The 25527-nt window shown below is 35.1% G+C and overlaps 2 protein-coding genes and 1 long non-coding RNA gene across 4 annotated transcripts in view; 2 read left to right on the top strand and 1 right to left on the bottom strand.

Annotated features, from left to right (window-relative positions):
* Positions 1-11160, top strand: part of LOC117982184 (uncharacterized) — a 36714-nt gene extending 25554 nt beyond the window's left edge. The window contains exons 19-20 of the mRNA XM_034968497.2: positions 10280-10407; positions 11038-11160. Coding sequence (XP_034824388.2) covers positions 10280-10407 — 128 coding nt within the window. The 3' untranslated portion in view covers positions 11038-11160. The remainder of the gene's footprint in view (positions 1-10279; positions 10408-11037) is intronic.
* LOC138402412 (uncharacterized) lies at positions 3752-6278 on the top strand. Its single transcript, XR_011236782.1, has 4 exons — positions 3752-3815; positions 4812-4910; positions 5802-5941; positions 6252-6278. It is a non-coding gene; the product is annotated as an uncharacterized lncRNA (long non-coding RNA).
* Positions 11161-13781: 2621 nt separating the features above from the next.
* LOC117982190 (antichymotrypsin-2-like) lies at positions 13782-19122 on the bottom strand. 2 transcript variants are annotated; one of them, XM_034968509.2, is made up of 8 exons: positions 18985-19122; positions 18467-18670; positions 17454-17552; positions 16657-16797; positions 16208-16417; positions 15471-15615; positions 14534-14661; positions 13782-13904 (listed from the first exon to the last, which is right to left on the bottom strand). In XM_034968509.2, the coding sequence occupies exons 1-7, from the start codon at positions 19072-19074 to the stop codon at positions 14534-14536; spliced, it is 1017 nt and encodes a 338-aa protein (XP_034824400.1). In that variant the 5' UTR covers positions 19075-19122; the 3' UTR covers positions 13782-13904. The 2 variants fall into 2 exon arrangements, with proteins under 2 accessions (XP_034824400.1, XP_034824402.1); XM_034968511.1 differs by lacking the exon at positions 14534-14661.
* Between the last annotated feature and the right edge of the window lie 6405 nt (positions 19123-25527).

The raw sequence follows: 25527 nt of genomic DNA on the forward strand, positions 1-25527 counted from the left end.
ATCCTACCTAAAATTGAAATAAAAATCTTTACTTCAATACACGTGTTTTATTATATATCTTCCAAACTTATCAGTAGGTATTAGGTAATAATCATTTTTTTTATATCAACAAAAAACTTTCAAATCGTACCCACACAATAATGAGAGATAACATATTTTATAATTTTATGTTTACATTTTGGACAGATAAAATCTTATACTAATAATTATGCATCAAAAATAATTACTTTAATGATTTTCGTCTTGCTCATGAACTCAGATCAGCTCTTTAAATTTTCAATATGTTAGATTTTAGACTATATTTATGACCTTTGTTAGCCTTGATAACGGCAACTACTAGATTATTAGTGTTTTTCTCAAGAATAACAAGGCTATATGGAACGACAGATTCAATATTAGAATTTTAATTGATAAAGCTTTTAATATTACACTAACATAACTACACTAAAAATAATTAGTCAACTATTCGAAGTGTGCTAGGTACACATAAACTTGGTTGACTATTCGCGTACTGTACCTATTTATCTCCCAATAGTCGGAATAGGTAGTTTTGTTTAACAATTTCATTGATTTTTGTCGATATTAGGTACTATAAAATAACTTAGTAGTCCATCATCGTCATCATCATCATTTCAGCCTGCGGACGTCCACTGCTGATTATAGGCCTTTCACAAAGAGCACCACCACACCCGGTCCTCAGCCTTCCTCATCCAGCCACTTCCTACTAACGTCTTTATATCGTCGGTCCATCTTGTTGGAGGATGCACTACACTACGCTTACTTATTTTTAGGAGTTTATATTACCTACTTAGTAGGTATTTATTTTTAGGAAATGAGACCCGTGCTCAGTAGGTGGCGATAGGTTGATGATGGTGATGAGTTTGCTCAAAAACTCTAATTCTTTCCATTTTTTAGATTAATTTTGTACAAGCACAGAATAATATAGAGCCGCTGGATCCAAGCGGCGCAAGACCGTGGCGTGTGGAAGTCCCTACAGGAAACCTATGTCCAGCAGTGGACGTCTATTGGTTGATGATGATGATGATGACAGAATAATATACATAATAGTACTAGTACAAGTAGGTAGGTTCTAACCAAACTTCTAGTGCACACATTTCTAGCAGCTATTTAAACGAGCTTTCAACAAAATAATGGGTAAACCACGACTGTATTAACCGAGCAGCTGCTGTGGTGTCGTTGAAAGCTGTAAACGGTGTAGGTATACGATACGTATTCCGTGCGCTTCTGCAATGGATGCATTTTACTTTACCGTAGCATAAAGCACTCGCGTCGCCCCTTTGCTTTGAACTGTTCGTTGAATTTATGGGCAATATTTGCAGAAAAATTTATCTTGAAAATTACTTAGATATTTTGTCACACAATTTAACATAGTTTTATTTTGAACCACTTTACATCCTATATGATTAGCATCCTAAGGGCCATCAAGTTATATCTATGAAAATTAGTATTTGGCTTTATGGTTGAAAAAGACTTTTTTTTTCGAATTGAATTTGTCAGATAATAATTGATCTGATTATAATTAATTACGTAAACAATGAGGGTTCCAAATGCGCCCTGGTCAGAGAAGAAGCCCACAAATAACTCAGCAAGGTATTATTTTTATCATCACCATTACACAATATCACATAGAACTTATTAAAACTTTGAAAACTGTTATAGCAACACATACCCAAGCTGTCTTGCTATTGAAATCCTTAACATTGTGATAGCCAGCTTATAATAATAATAATAATAATAATAATAATGCCATTAGCTTACTTGAGTTAGAACTTAGTATTCCGTGATATTATTATGACGGAATATTCTAAATTATTTTATTCGTAATGTGAAAACCTATTTATTTTACTTACTTTAAAATATACTAAAAAGAAAAACTGGTCTACTACCTACTCGACTATAATACTTACTCGTAGCAACCATAATTTGAAAAGAGTTATCCTCGTAAGGAAATCTCAAGCAGTCAGAGTGTGTTTATTTATGTACTTAAATAAATATACACACCTACGTTCCTTTTTACTCAAAAGCCATTTGCAACCACTAACTAATTAAACATGAAAGATGCACATTTCTACATGCATAATGAAAGCTTTCACGAGCAGGATCTTAAGATGCTTTGGTTTGCAGTATAACAATAAATAAAATGTAGTATTTTTATATACCTATATATATGGCCAAAACCCTTCTCACTCTGAGAGGACTAGTGTCCCGGCGATGGGCTGTTCATGATTATGGTGAAGTATTATGTTAAAAATAATCTAATGTTAGTTCTTCTTTTTGATCATCAAAAATGCCATTTTTTACAAAAGTTTTCACATCCGACGAAGTAAATGGAACATAAAATTCAAACTTCTCGTAGTTAAACTGAATTAGATTCCGTATTTATATCTATAACCATTACAATAACCAAGTCAGTTAGAAAGGTTTTAAAAATGGTTCATATTCGGTGATATGAGCTCTACTTAAGTAGTATCTATTTAGTCGGACCACATCACAACACCAAAGCAGCAAAAATATTGCCAGACAATACCTACTCGAGACTACCTATTAATTACTGTTCGAGTGTGAATGGTTATATTACGGTTCCTAAAATTGCGTTGTCGCAGCCAATAATTACTAAGTAGTTAGTCGATTGTGTGTGTCGCGAGTGATTGTATTTGTGGTCGTGATGTCGTCAATATTGTCCAACGTTTGTGACAGACGTTAGACGCAATAGGCTACTTGACAATTTTTTTAAGTTGGTCTTAAATGGTTAATATTTGTCCTATTATATCAAAAAAATTAACACTATATTTTTTTGCGCCCTAAAAACCGTAAAACTTTAATTTAAAAAAATATTTTTCTTAGACAGGTGAAAACACTGTCGGCCATGTTTGGCCGATAGATTATCTGTGCTCTGACGTCATGCATTTGTAAACAACAGTATAACCACAGGGTTATACTGTTGTTTACAAATGCATAACCACAGGGTTATACTGTTGTTTACAAATGCATGACGTCAGAGCACAGATAATCTATCGGCCAAACATGGCCGACAGTGTTTTCACCTGTCTAAGAAAAATATTTTTTAAATTAAAGTTTTACGGTTTTTAGGGCGCAAAAAAATATAGTGTTAATTTTTTTGATATAATAGGACAAATATTAACCATTTAAGACCAACTTAAAAAAATTGTCAAGTAGCCTATTGCAAATAAATTGTTGTACGTGTGAATGCGGCTACAAGTACATAGCGCGTGGAATTTGAGAATGGACTCGACATATTTGCTCTATGTGTCAACTGTCAAAAGTACAGTTTACCGTTATGAATGGTACTTTTGACTTGGCAGTTGACACAAAGAGCCCAATGCCCATATGGCGAGGCCTTTTGCTTTATGCGTGATTTTTGTCTGGCGACATTTGAAGTTGTGGCATGTCTAAAAGGACTCTTATAATGTTTGCTATGGTAACAGAACAAACATGACCGAAAACTTGATTATAAAATAAGTAGATTATAAATCATGATCTCTATATATAAAAATGAATCGCTAAATGTGTTGCTGATCGCAAATCTCAAGAACAGCTGAAGCGATTTCGCTAATTCTTTTTTCATAATATTCCTTGAAGTACGAAGATGGTTCTTACGGAGAGAAAAATTTAAAGTATTAAAAAAAAATTACAGAATCGACTGTTAGGCGGTACGAAGTTCGCCGGGTCAGCTAGTTGCTTATAAAAGCATCGCAAACTTTGGTACACCGTAGTTGAGAAGCGACATTCAGTCGCATCATCCGCCACAATGAAGCCAATATTTATTATATGCTGTAAGTATTTTTAAGTTCTGATTACAATACCTAACTATATTAATAATCTTATTTGAAAGTCATAATGTAGATATTAAACACAAATTAAACCGTCTAGTCTACATGAAATTAAATTAGGGTCAAATTAAATTAACAGTTGTGATTCGGAGTATATTGGATTATTTTTTTCATCCATTTACGCAACAGGTTCCGATGGCAATTCGGTAGAGCGCCGGCCGGCCGGTGGCGTGCGGGTGTGCGGAGCTTCCCCCTGCCTCATACCCCGATTGGCCATCTCGACCTGTCACCTATTGTACTTCTAACTAAATGCGAAAGTGTGCCCGTTACCTACCCTTTTATATGGCCCAACCGGTGAAGCGATCAAATCTTGAATCGGTTTTATCTCGGAAAATAAGAAATCGCACTAGATTTTTTAAAAATCTTCATGAATGTGAAACAAGTCCCGAATATCAACTAGTCATCTTATTTTATGTATGTGGCGTAAAAGTAGATAGGCTCGAAGATACCTACTTATTTATTTTTGTTTCTTTTTATGACGATTTATAAAAAGAGCATGATAAAAATTTGTAAGTAAGTACCTACTAAGTTCTTAGGTGTACTTCGTATCGCAGCTATCTTTTACCCTGACCCGACAGTTTACTCTGGGTAGGTTCACTATCTTTTAAATGTTTATTATTATTATGACTTTAATTAAGATAAAAATACAATAAGAAAGCCTATACCTAATAAATTAAACTAAACTAAGGCACAAACACTGCGAGATGATCAAAATATAAGAAGAAACAAAATTATTAGAATTATTAGTACGTAAATTTTTTCTTAATTTTGGAGTTTATTTTAGACGTCAAAATGACGTCATTTCAATGCCTATGAGACATGGTTCTAGGGCAATAGCAATTTGCGGGATTAATACTCAAAAAACCTATTTAAATGCCAAAAAACAAAATAACAAGACAAAAAGTAACGTATTAACTTTCATTTATTGAACTGTTATAGTTTTGTCTCTCGCTGTCGTGGCTGCAGAAGACCAAAAAGATGTTGAGCTGTTATTCCACATGGGGAACAGCAGATTCACAGCAAAATTCTTTTCCGTAAGTTTTTACCAGACCGTTTTAAGACCAGATTTAGTATAAACCTTTCTTTACACATAAATTCGTTTTCTTCCTAGCGACTTCCTTATTTTTAACCGACTTCATAAAATGAGGCTATGTATTCGCCGGTATGAATGTAGGTATGTATGCATGTATGTTCGCGATTGTCTCAAAGACCACTAAACGGATTTTGATCATTTCTTTCACTATCGTAATTTACACACTTTAGAAAGGTTATCATTTTAAAGGCTTAAGATTTGGTCTGCTTATTATTCTCATCAGCAGTTATAAAATTGCTAGCGACGTACTTACCTTTCGACAGATGAAAAATGGCGGGAAGAAAACTGAAGGTTATTGATTCGAAGCAGAAAACCATCTTAGCCCATACCATCACTTTCCATCAGGTGTGGTTGTGGTCATGCATCTGCCTATAATGAATTTAAAAAAAACTGGCGTGTATTTTTATGTTTTCGAGAAGTATGTACCTAGTAGGTAACTGAAAATTTACTAAGCATGGTAAAGAAGATATAAAGTCTGTTCCTATGAGCTTTTATTGTAATTATATACAAGTTTTTTGGCCACCTTAGCTCCACAACCGGTTAAGGATAAACAGGTAGGCAAGATATCTAGCCAGGTTTAGAATTTTTTACCATGTTATATTAATTTGACATTTAAGATAGGTATTATTGTCAGATGTTAGTGGTAATCATCGGTACCACCAAATTAAAGTACCTACTCACTTGGGCACGGGGAAAACCGACAAAATCAGTTCCCTATCCACTCCGATCAACAGAGTCAAAAATTTTAACCAGTGCTATCGACGATTGCGCAGTTGGAACCACTCTCAATACTTACTCATTACGTACATTAAAATTATTTGTAATATTTACAGGAGTGGCGAAAATAAACCCCGATAGAAGTTTTGTTATATCACCATACTCGGTTATGACGCCTCTTGCGCAACTTAGCATAGCTGCAAGAGAAAATACCCGAGAACAACTATGGCAAGCCATTGGAATAACTACTGATGAAGCTGTAAGTTCTTTAGGATAAGTCAGGTTCTATACCGTATACACGGCGAGAAGTTAGTATAGTCTCTGTTACGACCAATATGAGATTACGTAACAGAGACGAAAAAATGGTTAACGCCTACTTTGTCTTAGTCTTTTGCATGGGATTGAGTACGTAACATAAAGAGCCCTATACTAACTTCTCTACGTGGATATTGTATTTGTATAGGAAAATATAACCAAACTTAGTAAGTACAATCCAGAGTGAAACAGTAGATATTTTGCAGTTTGCTCTTATTTGAGTGCAAAGACAAACAATTTAAATTTATTTTCAGGTGAAATTAGCTTTTTCACACGCAAACCACCAAAGTAAATTCCATAAAAGGCGTGACACTAAAAAACAGTCAGTAAAATATACCTGGCTTTGAATTATGACGTGTTCAAAGATTTCGGCGCTACTACGTGGGAAACCTTTGGTGCTGCAGCTCAAATATTGACTTCGAAAAGAATGAGCAAGCTGCGAATGAGATCAATACTTGGGTACTATCCATACTATATAATGTTATAATGCGAAAGTGTGTCTGTCTGTCTATCTGCTAGCTTTTCACGGCCCAACAGTAACCGATTTTGATGAAATTTGTACAGAGTTAGCTTACATCCCGGGAAAGGACATATGCTACTTTTTGATGCCGGAAAATTAAAAGAGTTCCCACGGAAAACCTTAATCCACTTGGACGGAGTTGCATCTAGTAAATAATAATTAAATTATCATCATCATCAACCTATCGCCGACTCACTACTAAGCACGGGTTTCCTCTCCTTGGTCAATTGGATAAGATTGCTAGACTTGTTGAATGGTATGGTAAGATATGTGGACCCCCGAGCAACATTTTTTAATATTAAATAGCTAGCAACGAGCAGGCGTGATTACCTGATGTTAAGTGATTACCGCTGCCCATGAACATTTCCAGCACCAGAGTATCCGCCAATGCGTTGCTGACCTTTCAGGAATTTGTTGCTCCGCCCCTTGATGTTTTAATCTAGTGGGATTACCGCCGATGGGAGTTAATTCCACAGTTTGCATGCGCGTATAAAAAAGGATCTGGCACAACGGGTGGTCGAAGTGCACCAGACAGCCAGGTAGTGAGGGTGAAATTGCTTACGGTGGCGTGCGGTGCGGTTGTAGAAAAAGGAGGGTGGAATGATGGTCAATAGCTCTTCAGAGCACTCCCCATTATAAAGGCGACAGAACAAGTCAAAGAGAGCTTACGTCTTTGCGGTGCTCCAGGCTTTCCAACGAGCCGATTAGTTTGGGATCGTCCACAAGTCAAAAAGCCCGCCTTTGGACCAAACCTACTGTATTCTGAGGTGTTAATGATAAAAGTTAATGACAGCTATAGATTCGGTTTATCGATAACGAAATGATAGTAAATTATGGTTTTATTTTCTAATTTAGGTGGAACAAAACACCAACAACCGTATCAAGAATCTCGTTAGTCCTGACAGCTTAGGTCAGGATACTAGAGCGCTCTTGGTCAACGCAATTTACTTCAAGGTATTTTGAAATCATTATAACATTCGTTCCCTGTACTGAGACTATGAAATGAAATGAATGAAATGATGAAGATATATAGAATATATATAGATGCTACTAATACACATGAAAATATGTGTATTAGTAGCCTTCTATAATTTTATAGTTTCGTACCTGAAGAGTACAAATGCAAAGGTACCCTATTAATAAGCCTCCACTATCCGTCCGTCAGTTCACATAAACCGTAAAAGGTTAGACAGTTGAAATTCAGTGTGCCATTGCACATGCATTTCTGTTGCCGCTATAACAACAAATAATAAAAAGCAAGATGACGAATTTCAAAATGCCCGCTATGCAAATTTAAAAAAAAAAAGTATATTGTGTTATGATTCCTTGTACGATGGTACGGGTCAACGATGGTGCGAGTCCAACTTGCACTTGACTGGTTTTTTCATTTCATTTTGATCTCTCCTCCAGTTGTGTCGGATTGCCGTCCCATTAGACCAGGAAAGCGTTCTTCTTTCTTCACTTCCATAGTCTGATGGGATAATGAGTTGACGCACGACACTTGAACACTATAATATTATCTCCCATGTAGTTTAGCTAAGGCTCTATTGAGGTTAGCCACCGTGGCAGAAATTTGGTCAGGAGGACGTTGTAAAATTTTTCATTCACATCATTTTAGGGATCATGGAGACTCAATTTGACAAAACGCTTACCCGTGAGAGGATGTGTTCACATCAACAAAGCAGAAACAAAAAAAGTTGATATGATGCACAGAAGAGTAATTACAAGTACACATGAGAGCGCTGTTCCTGAAGTCCTAGGTTAGTTATTCGGATTCTTTATATCTAAATGTATAAAAGGAAACGATGACTGACTACTGACTGACTAATCTCTCTAGCTGACACAGCTAAAACTACTAGGTGGATCGTCGGGCTGAAATTTGGCATGCACATAGCTAGTATAACGGAGACATTCACTTAGAAGTTGCGGACATTAGCTAAATTACAATAATTTTACACAACCCAGTCTGAAACCAACAAATCGTTTAATATTAATTTCAGATAATAGAAATCCCCTACAAAGGTGACGAAACTTCGCTAGTCGTGGTGCTACCTCGTGACATTGAAGGTATTAAAGAGGTACAAGAAGTACTCAAGGACTCGACAGTTTTAGATAATGCTCTCAACGATTTGCGGACACAGAAGTTGACCTGTCCCTTCCCACATTTAAAATTGAGACTACGACTGATCTGAAAGACATTCTTCGAAAGGTAAAAATAACTATTATTTACCACTTTATATACAATCTTCTTGAATTTCAATGAGGTTTAAACAGATAAAAAATTTATTATCATGCTTATAGAAGCAATGAAGAGGTGATTGGAGCACGCATGCCTAGAAGACGCCTATTCACTCTTGCCTTGGAGGCACACACAAAATTCTAAGCCTATGCTATTACCTACTTATTGACGTCTGCAAAGGCTTCAAATGCTCGTTTTCTCGCTGTTCTGTCGTAGAGCAGTGAAGGAGAAACAAGTTGTCACATTATAAATCCCAAGTACAAACGGATAATCAACCTTTTATTGTATTCTATCATCATCATCATCATCATCATCATCAACCGATAGACGTCCACTGCTGGACATAGATCTCTTGTAGGGACTTCCACACGCCACGGCCTTGCGCCACCTGAATCCAGCAGCTCCCTGCGACTCGTCTGATGTCGTCCGTCCACCGAGTGGGGGGTCTTCCAACACTGCGTCTTTCGGTGCGAGGTCGCCATTCTAGCACCTTGGGATTGTATTCTATAATTTATAATAATTAAATTATTATTATTCACGCATACTTCTATTTGCTTCAGATGAATGTAACGGAGATATTTGATCCTCACGTAGCAAGATTAGATTACCTCATTCGTGTCAAAGGCAATATGTACATAAGCTCAGCAGTACAAAAAGCTTTTATCGAAGTCAATGAAGAAGGTGCGGAAGCCGCTGCCTCTAATGGTGAGTACATAATAAAGGCACTCGTCAAGTGATATAACTAAGAACGATAATATTTAAACACTATATAAACACTTAACGTTTTAATGGTAATTTAGAATACAAACATGGAGAAGAAAAAAATCAGGAAGAAATTCATACTTATATTATAAATGCGAAAGTTCATTATAATTATGATCCACTAGATGATGCCCGCGACTTCGTCTGCGTGCACATAGGTTTTTAATAATCCCGTGGGAACTCTTTGATTTTAAGGGATAAAAAGTAGCCTATGTTCTTTCCCGTGATGCAAGCTATCTCTGTACCAAATTTGATCAAAATCAAAACGGATGGGCCGTAAAAAGCTAACAGACAGGCAGACAGACAGACAGACACACTTTTGCATTTACGATATTATTCCACGTTTTTTTGATTTTTTTTTGTCGAAGTTGTGATGATTTTGATTTAAAAAATCAAATGTCGATCTTGAGGATACTTCTATAGGTAATATTAGATGATGCATTTAACGTCGTCGGTCGAGGCCATTCTTATCATTTTCTGAAAACTATCTATTTATTACTAAATATGCACATACCTACACACTCTAAGACCATTTTATTATTATATTAATGAAATCACTCACGATAGTTTAAACGCTAAATTTTTATTATTATCTGAAAGTTATCTATTTATTACATTTGCGTGGTTAAGTTTGTGCTCAAGTATTTTTTTTCACTAATTTCTTAAAATATAAGTGTGATTTGTAACCAAAATTATTATACACCATGAAGTAGGTATGTTCATTGCCTTTACCTCTTTGTAACGCCATGATACTGTTTCAGTATTCGCGGCAGTCAGTAGAAGTTTGTCTGCCCGTTATCAACGCATCAGCTTTACAGCGGACCATCCATTCATATTCTATTTATGCGAAGGAAACAATATTCTATTTAACGGAGTCTTCAATTCTTAGGTAGGTATTTATAAATTAATGGTCATGATCAAAATTACACATTTTTATATTATAATATAAATATGTGTGTAGTGTCCCATCGATTCATAGAATTTCATATCCAAGCAGGTACAACATTATTATTTTATCTAAATAAGGGCAGTTTTAAAGGTTTTTATAATAACATGCTTTTTCGCACTATTTGTGCACACACTAGCTTTATTTTATTCTTATCTTCGATTCATTTATTCATTCATTCATGTCAATCCATCGCCGGCCTACTATTGGCCTATTGGGCTCAGGTTCCTCTTAGAAAATGAGATGGGTTCTCAGAGTGAGAGGGGTATTTTCCATAAGTGCTTGTTAACAAATAACTGTAGGGATATTTATCATCTTCAGTGCTTTTATAAAATTATTCAAAGACAAACTGGTACAGAAACACACAATTACAGTCAAGCACGTATTACACAGCCTTTCGACGCAGCTTTGTGAGATTAGTTTATTGGCAAACTTACTAGTGGACACACTATTACTGGACTCGATAAAAACTCGTAATTTAATTTTTACTGTTATTTAGAAGATTTTCTAGTATCGAATGAAAACCCTTCTAATATTAAGTTTCTTTTTAACGAGTTGTTTATGTTTTTTCAGTTACCACCAGCCGCTTTCGATTGTTCTATGCTGATAGACCATTTTTATTTGCTTTGAAAATGAACTCTTTAACTTTATTTAATGGCGTGTACGCATAGTAAAAGTCATCTTTTGATCGCAATATATTAGGACTTGTTTTGTTTACCTTTCCATACTAAGTATGCTGTAAATATATGTATAATTATTGCTGAAATATATTATTATATTTTACTATGACGTAGTAAAGTTATTTTTGTAACCTAACGAACCTATTCCCGTATTACATCGAAAACAAAATATAAAGGCAAGTGTATGCGTGTGAAGTATGAGCTGGCTTTTTATTGCGCCCACAAAATACTATTCTGCTGAGTTTCTTGCCGATTTTTCTCAGTCGAATCTGTTTTCCGAACCAATGTTAGAATCTTGACTCATCACAGCCTATGAGAAATGAAGATATTTTATTTTTAATTTACTTTACTAAAATTTTGGAGACAATACTATCAATATAAAATATAATTATAATATAAATATATAGGAATGTTATTTATGTACTTATTTTCTTTACTATTATCAGGTGAACTTTGCTTACAATTGTTTTTAGTTTCTTTGTTTTTTGTCTTGTTTATCTCTTGTTTTGTGTGCAATAAAGTATTTCTATCTATCTATCTATCTAACTAATTTTTCAAGCAAGCTTTCGGCATCTACTGTATAATTTCTATTACCAGCTCTTATTAGTAATATTTTTAGGCGATAAACAATAACATTGTGTCTTTTTTTCCAGTATTCAATATTGTCGTCGATAGTCTTACGATTGGACCAAAATATCATCCAGTGTTCAATGCCGATAGACCTTTTTACTTCGTTTTGAAAATGAACTCTGAACCTTTGTTCAGTGGTGTGATGTATGCAAAGTAAAACAAATCTTTTTATTTTATTTATTTTATTAGATATGCCAACGATAAATTGTAACAACATTCACAAATATTAAAAACATGTCACAAACAATTCCAGTCCTACTACAATCATCAATTATAGGCATATACAGCATTACATAAGTCTCCGATTGTGTTAACAATAAGCTACCTACATTACAAACTTTTAACATTAACCACTAATTAATAAATATAATCTACAGCTAAATTAATAGATACAATTGCTTAATTAATTAAATTAGTTTATTAATTAAATCTTCAAAAATTGTGATTCTCCTTTACGTTTTAAATGTTTCGTCACACACAAGTTATGTATCATAAAAAATATTAATAAATTATGTTGGAAAAAATATAAATTTAATAAGAAATATATTTTTTTTATTCTTCCAACTCATTCTAAATCATCCCACATTCTGTCACGATACAAGTAAGTTCTGCCATCTTGACGCTGCATATGCAGTCAGCTTGTTCGAAACTGTTGAGGATATTGAAGCGAATTTTCTCAACAAACGTTTGAGATGAGGACCTAACTCGCAAAAAGTGAAACAAAAGAAAGAACGTGGCGATGAAACAAACCTCAATGGCTGGGCAGCTCAGTCGCTTATGTCGTGTCCCTACCTTTTCACGATGATGTCAAGGGAAGCAAGGTGTCCAAGTCTACTTGGGTGAACTTTCCATCTATTCGAAAAATGTCAGAAATGACACCCGTAACCAAGAATCAAGAAACATTGGGCCTTACACTCGTCTGTCGTACCATATCCGTAAAATTAAATATTTAGTGGGTAATACACAAGTTCATTAATCAAAATTACATAGAAAAATGTTCACTTTCAAAAACACGTTATAATTTTCTTATAGCTCACTTAATGTTTCTTGGAGAAGTTTTATCTTTAACTATGTATCGACTATAGTAGTAGAATAAAATAGCGAATGTAGAGCGTAGCGAAACCAATAATTAAAAACTAAAAAACGTATAAATTTTTAGGCTCAGAATCTTAGATGCTAGTACAACATCCTATACCCTATTACTTAAGCTGATTTTTATATATTTTAAGTTAATGTTTTAGTACTTTTTCCAAATAAAAGTAACACTTTATTAGTATGAGAGACCATTAGTATGGAAGACCGTTAGTATGGTAGACTATGTTTGTTACAGTACGAAGCGATTTGCCTTCTCATTTCTAATTCGAACCGCTGAGATTTGAAACACCCTTCCAGCATCAGTTATTACGTCCAATCATAATATGCGTATCTTCAAGTCAAGAGTGAATAGGCATCTTTTAGGCTAGCGCGCTCCATCTTAGTTAGATAGATAGATAGATAGAAATACTTTATTGCACACAAAACAAGAGATAAACAAGACAAAAAACAAAGAAACTAAAAACAATTGTAAGCAAAGTTCACCTGATAATAGTAAAGAAAATAAGTACATAAATAACATTCCTATATATTTATATTATAATTATATTTTATATTGATAGTATTGTCTCCAAAATTTTAGTAAAGTAAATTAAAAATAAAATATCTTCATTTCTCATAGGCTGTGATGAGTCAAGATTCTAACATTGGTTCGGAAAACAGATTCGACTGAGAAAAATCGGCAAGAAACTCAGCAGAATAGTATTTTGTGGGCGCAATAAAAAGCCAGCTCATACTTCACACGCATACACTTGCCTTTATATTTTGTTTTCGATGTAATACGGGAATAGGTTCGTTAGGTTACAAAAATAACTTTACTACGTCATAGTAAAATATAATAATTATTTCAGCAATAATTATACATATATTTACAGCATACTTAGTATGGAAAGGTAAACAAAACAAGTCCTAATATATTGCGATCAAAAGATGACTTTTACTATGCGTACACGCCATTAAATAAAGTTAAAGAGTTCATTTTCAAAGCAAATAAAAATGGTCTATCAGCATAGAACAATCGAAAGCGGCTGGTGGTAACTGAAAAAACATAAACAACTCGTTAAAAAGAAACTTAATATTAGAAGGGTTTTCATTCGATACTAGAAAATCTTCTAAATAACAGTAAAAATTAAATTACGAGTTTTTATCGAGTCCAGTAATAGTGTGTCCACTAGTAAGTTTGCCAATAAACTAATCTCACAAAGCTGCGTCGAAAGGCTGTGTAATACGTGCTTGACTGTAATTGTGTGTTTCTGTACCAGTTTGTCTTTGAATAATATTTTATAAAAGCACTGAAGATGATAAATATCCCTACAGTTATTTGTTAACAAGCACTTATGGAAAATACCCCTCTCACTCTGAGAACCCATCTCATTTTCTAAGAGGAACCTGAGCCCAATAGGCCAATAGTAGGCCGGCGATGGATTGACATGAATGAATGAATAAGAATCGAAGATAAGAATAAAATAAAGCTAGTGTGTGCACAAATAGTGCGAAAAAGCATGTTATTATAAAAACCTTTAAAACTGCCCTTATTTAGATAAAATAATAATGTTGTACCTGCTTGGATATGAAATTCTATGAATCGATGGGACACTACACACATATTTATATTATAATATAAAATGTGTAATTTTGATCATGACCATTAATTTATAAATACCTACCTAAGAATTGAAGACTCCGTTAAATAGAATATTGTTTCCTTCGCATAAATAGAATATGAATGGATGGTCCGCTGTAAAGCTGATGCGTTGATAACGGGCAGACAAACTTCTACTGACTGCCGCGAATACTGAAACAGTATCATGGCGTTACAAAGAGGTAAAGGCAATGAACATACCTACTTCATGGTGTATAATAATTTTGGTTACAAAATCACACTTATATTTTAAGAAATTAGTGAAAAAAAATACTTGAGCACAAACTTAACCACGCAAATGTAATAAATAGATAACTTTCAGATAATAATAAAAATTTTAGCGTTTAAACTATCGTGAGTGATTTCATTATATATATAATAAAATGGTCTTAGAGTGTGTAGGTATGTGCATATTTAGTAATAAATAGATAGTTTTCAGAAAATGATAAGAATGGCCTCGACCGACGACGTTAAATGCATCATCTAATATTACCTATAGAAGTATCCTCAAGATCGACATTTGATTTTTTAAATCAAAATCATCACAACTTTGTTAGAAACGTGGCCTATTATCCATACTAATATCGTAAATGCAAAAGTGTGTCTGTCTGTCTGTCTGCCTGTCTGTTAGCTTTTTACGGCCCATCCGTTTTTGATTTTGATCAAATTTGGTACAGAGATAGCTTGCATCACGGGAAAGAACATAGGCTACTTTTTATCCCTTAAAATCAAAGAGTTCCCACGGGATTATTAAAAACCTATGTGCACGCAGACGAAGTCGCGGGCATCATCTAGTGGATCATAATTATAATGAACTTTCGCATTTATAATATAAGTATGAATTTCTTCCTGATTTTTTTCTTCTCCATGTTTGTATTCTAAATTACCATTAAAACGTTAAGTGTTTAAATATTATCGTTCTTAGTTATATCACTTGACGAGTGCCTTTATTATGTACTCACCATTAGAGGCAGCGGCTTCCGCACCTTCTTCATTGACTTCGATAAAAGCTTTTTGTACTGCTGAGCTTATGTACATATTGCCTTTGACACGAATGAGGTAATCTAATCTTGCTACGTGAGGATCAAATATCTCCGTTACATTCATCTGAAGCAAATAGAAGTATGCGTGAATAATAATAATTTAATTATTATAAATTATAGAATACAATCCCAAGGTGCTAGAATGGCGACCTCGCACCGAAAGACGCAGTGTTGGAAGACCCCCCACTCGGTGGACGGACGACATCAGACGAGTCGCAGGGAGCTGCTGGATTCAGGTGGCGCAAGGCCGTGGCGTGTGGAAGTCCCTACAAGAGATCTATGTCCAGCAGTGGACGTCTATCGGTTGATGATGATGATGATGATGATGATGATAGAATACAATAAAAGGTTGATTATCCGTTTGTACTTGGGATTTATAATGTGACAACTTGTTTCTCCTTCACTGCTCTACGACAGAACAGCGAGAAAACGAGCATTTGAAGCCTTTGCAGACGTCAATAAGTAGGTAATAGCATAGGCTTAGAATTTTTGTGTGTGCCTCCAAGGCAAGAGTGAATAGGCGTCTTCTAGGCATGCGTGCTCCAATCACCTCTTCATTGCTTTCTATAAGCATGATAATAAATTTTTTATCTGTTTAAACCTCATTGAAATTCAAGAAGATTGTATATAAAGTGGTAAATAATAGTTATTTTTACCTTTCGAAGAATGTCTTTCAGATCAGTCGTAGTCTCAATTTTAAATGTGGGAAGGGACAGGTCAACTTCTTGTGTCCGCAAATCGTTGAGAGCATTATCTAAAACTGTCGAGTCCTTGAGTACTTCTTGTACCTCTTTAATACCTTCAATGTCACGAGGTAGCACCACGACTAGCGAAGTTTCGTCACCTTTGTAGGGGATTTCTATTATCTGAAATTAATATTAAACGATTTGTTGGTTTCAGACTGGGTTGTGTAAAATTATTGTAATTTAGCTAATGTCCGCAACTTCTAAGTGAATGTCTCCGTTATACTAGCTATGTGCATGCCAAATTTCAGCCCGACGATCCACCTAGTAGTTTGAGCTGTGCAGTAGAGAGATTAGTCAGTCAGTTAGTCAGTCATCGTTTCCTTTTATACATTTAGATATAAAAGATCCGAATAACTAACCTGAGACTTCAGAACAGCGCTCTCTGTGTACTTGTAATTTCCTCTTCTGTGCATCATATCAACTTTTTTTGTTTCTGCTTTGTTGATGTGGAAATCCCTCTCACGGGTAAGCGTTTTGTCAAATTGAGTCTCCCATGATCCCTAAAATGATGTGAATGAAAAAGTTACAACGTCCTCCTGACCAAATTTCTGCCACGGTGGCTAACCTCAATAGAGCCTTAGCTAACTACATGGGAGATAATATTATAGTGTTCAAGTGTGTGCGTCAACTCATTATCCCATCAGACTATGAAAGTGAAGAAACGCTTTCCTGGTCTAATGGGACGGCAATCCGACACAACTGGAGAGAGATCAAAATGAAATGAAAAAACCAGTCAAGTGCAAGTTGGACTCGCACCATCGTTGACCCGTACCATCGTACAAGGAATCATAACACAATATACTTTTTTTTTTAAATTTGCATAGCGGGCATTTTGAAATTCGTCATCTTGCTTTTTTATTATTTGTTGTTATAGCGGCAACAGAAATGCATGTGCAATGGCACACTGAAAATTTCAACTGTCTACCTTTTACGGTTTATGTGAACTGACGGACGGATAGTGGAGGCTTATTAATAGGGTACCTTTGCATTTGTACTCTTCAGGTACGAAACTATAAAATTATAGAATGCTACTAATACACATATTTTCATGTGTATTAGTAGCATTCTATATATATTCTATATATCTTCATCATTTCATTCATTTCATTTCATAGTCTCAGTACAGGGAATCGAATGTTATAATGATTTCAAATACCTTGAAGTAAATTGCGTTGACCAAGAGCGCTCTAGTATCCTGACCTAAGCTGTCAGGACTAACGAGATTCTTGATACGGTTGTTGGTGTTTTGTTCCACCTAAATTAGAAAATAAAACATAATTTACTATCATTTCGTTATCGATAAACGAATATTAGCTGTCATTAACTTTTATCATTAACACCTCAGAATACAGTAGGTTTGGTCCAAAGGCGGGCTTTTTGACTTGTGGACGATCCCAAACTAATCGGCTCGTTGGAAAGCCTGGAGCACCGCAAAGACGTAAGCTCTCTTTGCTTGTTCTGTCGCCTTTATAATGGGGAGTGCTCTGAAGAGCTATTGACCTCATTCCACCCTCCTTTTTCTACAACCGCACCGCACGCCACCGTAAGCAATTTCACCCTCACTACCTGGCTGTCTGGTGCACTTCGACCACCCGTTGTGCCAGATCCTTTTTTATACGCGCATGCAAACTGTGGAATTAACTCCCATCGGCGGTAATCCCACTAGATTAAAACATTCAAGGGGCGAGCAACAAATTCCTGAAAGGTCAGCAACGCATTGGCGGATACTCTGGTGCTGGAAATGTTCATGGGCAGCGGTAATCACTTAACATCAGGTAATCACGCCTGCTCGTTTGCTAGCTATTTAATATTAAAAAAATGTTGCTCGGGGGTCCACATATCTTACCATACCATTCAACAAGTCTAGCAATCTTATCCAATTGACCAAGGAGAGGAAACCCGTGCTTAGTAGTGAGTCGGCGATAGGTTGATGATGATGATAATTTAATTATTATTTACTAGATGCAACTCCGTCCAAGTGGATTAAGGTTTTCCGTGGGAACTCTTTAATTTTCCGGCATCAAAAGTAGCATATGTCCTTTCCCGGGATGTAAGCTAACTCTGTACAAAATTTCATCAAAATCGGTTACTGTTGGGCCGTGAAAAGCTAGCAGATAGACAGACAGACACACTTTCGCATTTATAACATTATATAGTATGGATAGTTACCCAAGTATTGATCTCATTCGCAGCTTGCTCATTCTTTTCGAAGTCAATATTTTGAGCTGCAGCACCAAAGGTTTCCCACGTAGTAGCGCCGAAATCTTTGAACACGTCATAATTCAAAGCCAGGTATATTTTACTGACTGTTTTTAGTGTCACGCCTTTTATGGAATTTACTTTGGTGTTTGCGTGTGAAAAAGCTAATTTCACCTGAAAATAAAATTTAAATTGTTTGTCTTTGCACTCAAATAAGGAGCAAACTGCAAAATATCTACTGTTTCACTCTGGATTTGTACTTACTAAGTTTGGTTATATTTTCCTATACAAATACAATATCCACGTAGAGAAGTTAGTATAGGGCTCTTTATGTTACGTACTCAATCCCATGCAAAAGACTAAGACAAAGTAGGCGTTAACCATTTTTTTCGTCTCTGTTACGTAATCTCATATTGGTCGTAACAGAGACTATACTAACTTCTCGCCGTGTATACGGTATAGAACCTGACTTATCCTAAAGAACTTACAGCTTCATCAGTAGTTATTCCAATGGCTTGCCATAGTTGTTCTCGGGTATTTTCTCTTGCAGCTATGCTAAGTTGCGCAAGAGGCGTCATAACCGAGTATGGTGATATAACAAAACTTCTATCGGGGTTTATTTTCGCCACTTCCTGTAAATATTTACAAATAATTTTAATGTACGTAATGAGTAAGTATTGAGAGTGGTTCCAACTGCGCAATCGTCGATAGCACTGGTTAAAATTTTTGACTCTGTTTGATCGGAGTGGATAGGGAACTGATTTTGTCGGTTTTCCCCGTGCCCAAGTGAGTAGGTACTTTAATTTGGTGGTACCGATGATTACCACTAACATCTGACAATAATACCTATCTTAAATGTCAAATTAATATAACATGGTAAAAAATTCTAAACCTGGCTAGATATCTTGCCTACCTGTTTATCCTTAACCGGTTGTGGAGCTAAGGTGGCCAAAAAACTTGTATATAATTACAATAAAAGCTCATAGGAACAGACTTTATATCTTCTTTACCATGCTTAGTAAATTTTCAGTTACCTACTAGGTACATACTTCTCGAAAACATAAAAATACACGCCAGTTTTTTTAAATTCATTATAGGCAGATGCATGACCACAACCACACCTGATGGAAAGTGATGGTATGGGCTAAGATGGTTTTCTGCTTCGAATCAATAACCTTCAGTTTTCTTCCCCCATTTTTCATCTGTCGAAAGGTAAGTACGTCGCTAGCAATTTTATAACTGCTGATGAGAATAATAAGCAGACCAAATCTTAAGCCTTTAAAATGATAACCTTTCTAAAGTGTGTAAATTACGATAGTGAAAGAAATGATCAAAATCCGTTTAGTGGTCTTTGAGACAATCGCGAACATACATGCATACCTACATTCATACCGGCGAATACATAGCCTCATTTTATGAAGTCGGTTAAAAATAAGGAAGTCGCTAGGAAGAAAACGAATTTATGTGTAAAGAAAGGTTTATACTAAATCTGGTCTTAAAACGGTCTGGTAAAACTTACGGAAAGAATTTTGCTGTGAATCTGCTGTTCCCCATGTGGAATAACAGCTCAACATCTTTTTGGTCTTCTGCAGCCACGACAGCGAGAGACAAAACTATAACAGTTCAATAAATGAAAGTTAATACGTTACTTTTTGTCTTGTTATTTTGTTTTTTTGGCATTTAAATAGGTTTTTTGAGTATTAATCCCGCAAATTGCTATTGCCCTAGAACCATGTCTCATAGGCATTGAAATGACGTCATTTTGACGTCTAAAATAAACTCCAAAATTAAGAAAAAATTTACGTACTAATAATTCTAATAATTTTGTTTCTTCTTATATTTTGATCATCTCGCAGTGTTGTGCCTTAGTTTAGTTTAATTTATTAGGTATAGGCTTTCTTATTGTATTTTTATCTTAATTAAAGTCATAATAATAATAACATTAAAAGATAGTGAACCTACCCAGAGTAAACTGTCGGGTCAGGGTAAAAGATAGCTGCGATACGAAGTACACCTAAGAACTTAGTAGGTACTTACTTACAAATTTTTATCATGCTCTTTTTAAATCGTCATAAAAAAGAAACAAAAATAAATAAGTAGGTATCTTCGAGCCTATCTACTTTTACGCCACATACATAATAATGACTAGTTGATATTCGGGACTTGTTTCACATTCATGAAGATTTTTAAAAAATCTAGTGCGATTTCTTATTTTCCGAGATAAAACCGATTCAAGATTTGATCGCTTCACCGGTTGGGCCATATAAAAGGGTAGGTAACGGGCACACTTTCGCATTTAGTTAGAAGTACAATAGGTGACAGGTCGAGATGGCCAATCGGGGTATGAGGCAGGGGGAAGCTCCGCACACCCGCACGCCACCGGCCGGCCGGCGCTCTACCGAATTGCCATCGGAACCTGTTGCGTAAATGGATGAAAAAAATAATCCAATATACTCCGAATCACAACTGTTAATTTAATTTGACCCTAATTTAATTTCATGTAGACTAGACGGTTTAATTTGTGTTTAATATCTACATTATGACTTTCAAATAAGATTATTAATATAGTTAGGTATTGTAATCAGAACTTAAAAATACTTACAGCATATATAAATATTGGCTTCATTGTGGCGGATGATGCGACTGAATGTCGCTTCTCAACTACGGTGTACCAAAGTTTGCGATGCTTTTATAAGCAACTAGCTGACCCGGCGAACTTCGTACCGCCTAACAGTCGATTCTGTAATTTTTTTTTAATACTTTAAATTTTTCTCTCCGTAAGAACCATCTTCGTACTTCAAGGAATATTATGAAAAAAGAATTAGCGAAATCGCTTCAGCTGTTCTTGAGATTTGCGATCAGCAACACATTTAGCGATTCATTTTTATATATAGAGATCATGATTTATAATCTACTTATTTTATAATCAAGTTTTCGGTCATGTTTGTTCTGTTACCATAGCAAACATTATAAGAGTCCTTTTAGACATGCCACAACTTCAAATGTCGCCAGACAAAACACGCATAAAGCAAAAGGCCTCGCCATATGGGCATTGGGCTCTTTGTGTCAACTGCCAAGTCAAAGTACCATTCATAACGGTAAACTGTACTTTTGACAGTTGACACATAGAGCAAATATGTCGAGTCCATTCTCAAATTCCACGCGCTATGTACTTGTAGCCGCATCACACGTACAACAATTTATTTGCAATAGGCTACTTGACAATTTTTTTAAGTTGGTCTTAAATGGTTAATATTTGTCCTATTATATCAAAAAAATTAACACTATATTTTTTTGCGCCCTAAAAACCGTAAAACTTTAATTTAAAAAAATATTTTTCTTAGACAGGTGAAAACACTGTCGGCCATGTTTGGCCGATAGATTATCTGTGCTCTGACGTCATGCATTTGTAAACAACAGTATAACCCTGTGGTTATGCATTTGTAAACAACAGTATAACCCTGTGGTTATACTGTTGTTTACAAATGCATGACGTCAGAGCACAGATAATCTATCGGCCAAACATGGCCGACAGTGTTTTCACCTGTCTAAGAAAAATATTTTTTAAATTAAAGTTTTACGGTTTTTAGGGCGCAAAAAATATAGTGTTAATTTTTTTGATATAATAGGACAAATATTAACCATTTAAGACCAACTTAAAAAAATTGTCAAGTAGCCTATTGCGTCTAACGTCTGTCACAAACGTTGGACAATATGACGACATCACGACCACAAATACAATCACTCGCGACACACACAATCGACTAACTACTTAGTAATTATTGGCTGCGACAACGCAATTTTAGGAACCGTAATATAACCATTCACACTCGAACAGTAATTAATAGGTAGTCTCGAGTAGGTATTGTCTGGCAATATTTTTGCTGCTTTGGTGTTGTGATGTGGTCCGACTAAATAGATACTACTTAAGTAGCTCATATCACCGAATATGAACCATTTTTAAAACCTTTCTAACTGACTTGGTTATTGTAATGGTTATAGATATAAATACGGAATCTAATTCAGTTTAACTACGAGAAGTTTGAATTTTATGTTCCATTTACTTCGTCGGATGTGAAAACTTTTGTAAAAAATGGCATTTTTGATGATCAAAAAGAAGAACTAACATTAGATTATTTTTAACATAATACTTCACCATAATCATGAACAGCCCATCGCCGGGACACTAGTCCTCTCAGAGTGAGAAGGGTTTTGGCCATATTCTACCACGCTGGCCATAATACTTATAGGTATAAAAATACTACATTTTATTTATTGTTATACTGCAAACCAAAGCATCTTAAGATCCTGCTCGTGAAGCTTTCATTATGCATGTAGAAATGTGCATCTTTCATGTTTAATTAGTTAGTGGTTGCAAATGGCTTTTGAGTAAAAGGAACGTAGGTGTGTTATTTATTTAAGTACATAATAAACACACTCTGACTGCTTGAGATTTCCTTACGAGGATAACTCTTTTCAAATTATGGTTGCTACGAGTAAGTATTATAGTCGAGTAGGTAGTAGACCAGTTTTTCTTTTTAGTATATTTTAAAGTAAGTAAAATAAATAGGTTTTCACATTACGAATAAAATAATTTAGAATATTCCGTCATAATATCACGGAATACTAAGTTCTAACTCAAGTAAGCTAATGGCATTATTATTATTATTATTATTTATTATAAGCTGGCTATCACAATGTTAAGGATTTCAATAGCAAGACAGCTTGGGTATGTGTTGCTATAACAGTTTTCAAAGTTTTAATAAGTTCTATGTGATATTGTGTAATGGTGATAAAATAATACCTTGCTGAGTTATTTGTGGGCTTCTTCTCTGACCAGGGCGCATTTGGAACCCTCATTGTTTACGTAATTAATTATAATCAGATCAATTATTATCTGACAAATTCAATTCGAAAAAAAAAGTCTTTTTCAACCATAAAGCCAAATACTAATTTTCATAGATATAACTTGATGGCCCTTAGGATGCTAATCATATAGGATGTAATGGTTCAAAATAAAACTATGTTAAATTGTGTGACAAAATATCTAAGTAATTTTCAAGATAATTTTTCTGCAAATATTGCCCATAAATTCAACGAACAGTTCAAAGCAAGGGGCGACGCGAGTGCTTTATGCTACGGTAAAGTAAAATGCATCCATTGCAGAAGCGCACGGAATACGTATCGTATACCTACACCGTTTACAGCTTTCAACGACACCACAGCAGCTGCTCGGTTAATACAGTCGTGGTTTACCCATTATTTTGTTGAAAGCTCGTTTAAATAGCTGCTAGAAATGTGTGCACTAGAGTTTGGTTAGAACCTACCTACTTGTACTAGTACTATTATGTTATTATTCTGTCATCATCATCATCATCAACCAATAGACGTCCACTGCTGGACATAGGTTTCCTGTAGGGACTTCCACACGCCACGGTCTTGCGCCGCTTGGATCCAGCGGCTCTATATTATTCTGTGCTTGTACAAATTAATCTAAAAAATGGAAAGAATTAGAGTTTTGAGCAAACTCATCACCATCATCACCTATCGCCACCTACTGAGCACGGGTCTCATTTCCTAAAAATAAATACCTACTAAGTAGGTAATATAAACTCCTAAAAATAAGTAAGCGTAGTGTAGTGCATCCTCCAACAAGATGGACCGACGATATAAAGACTTAGTAGGAAGTGGCTGGATGAGGAGGCTGAGGACCGGGTGTGGTGGTGCTCTTTGTGAAAGGCCTATAATCAGCAGTGGACGTCCGCAGGCTGAAATGATGATGATACGATGATGGACTACTAAGTTTTTTATAGTACCTAATATCGACAAAAATCAATGAAATTGTTAAACAAACTACCTATTCCGACTATTGGGAGATAATAGTACAGTACGCGAATAGTCAACCAAGTTTATGTGTACCTAGCCACTTCGAAGTTGACTAATTATTTTTAGTGTAGTTATGTTAGTGTAATATAAAGCTTTATCAATTAAAATTCTAATATTGACTGTCGTTCCATAGAGCCTTGTTATTCTTGAAAAAACACTAATAATCTAGTAGTTGCCGTTATCAAGGCTAACAAAGGTCATAAATATAGTCTAAAATCTAACATATTGAAATTTAAAGAGCTGATCTGAGTTCATGAGCAAGACGAAAATCATTAAAGTAATTATTTTTGATGCATAATTATTAGTATAAGATTTTATCTGTCCAAAATGTAAACATAAAATTATAAAATATGTTATCTCTCATTATTGTGTGGGTACGATTTAAAGTTTTTTGTTGATATAAAAAAAATGATTATTACCTAATACCTACTGATAAGTTTGGAAGATATATAATAAAACACGTGTATTGAAGTAAAGATTTTTATTTCAATTTTAGGTAGATCTCTGTTACCATGGTAATTATTATTACTAACTTTACTTCATCCAGCACTTTATTGTATGATTTAGATACGTTGTACTTGTACAACTAAGTATTGTATTTTCCTAATTGTAGAAGGCTCCACTGAATAGGTATTGTTTCCTTCGCGTAGAGAGAATATGAAAGGGTGGTCAGCGAAAAGACGTATACGAGTGCTTTAATACGAAACGTAAGACACTCCGAATTCTGAAGGAAACAGAATATAACATAATCGAAGAAAAGTAAAAATAATTTATAGCTAATGGAAAATTCCGAAGAACGATATCATGTCAATGGTTATAAATCGTAAATATTTTAATTAGGAAAATATAATGAACTAAGAGCCAGCGTGCCAGACCTTCGTTATTTTATAAAAGCTGAATTTCTCTGCGTATTGTCCCCAACACTGTTAGGTACGGTTGGTTGGATTTTGTTTGGATCATGGTGCTTTTGGAGATAACAGTAATAAACGTGTAAAAATCTTACGTCAGAGTATAGAGGACTAATATTTTTTTATATTTTCTTCGGAACAGTATTAGAAATCACGTCATAAATTGCCGACACTTAGTAACCCCCAACCCCCTGCCAGACACCTTAACGATTAAAAGTTTAAGGGTTCTGGCAGGGG

Source organism: Maniola hyperantus, chromosome 5, assembly GCF_902806685.2.
Source record: "Maniola hyperantus chromosome 5, iAphHyp1.2, whole genome shotgun sequence".
In the NCBI taxonomy this organism is placed as follows: Eukaryota; Metazoa; Arthropoda; class Insecta; order Lepidoptera; family Nymphalidae; genus Maniola; species Maniola hyperantus.

Excerpts from the sequence above, each read along its gene's own strand:
- LOC117982190 (XM_034968509.2), bottom strand. The coding sequence starts at position 19,074 with ATGACGCCTCTTGCGCAACTTAGCATAGCTGCAAGAGAAAATACCCGA. Across the intron at positions 16,798-17,453 it reads TCAACGCAATTTACTTCAAG|GGATCATGGGAGACTCAATT; the intron begins GTATTTGAAATC and ends ACATCATTTTAG. Across the intron at positions 15,616-16,207 it reads TGAAAGACATTCTTCGAAAG|ATGAATGTAACGGAGATATT; the intron begins GTAAAAATAACT and ends TATTTGCTTCAG.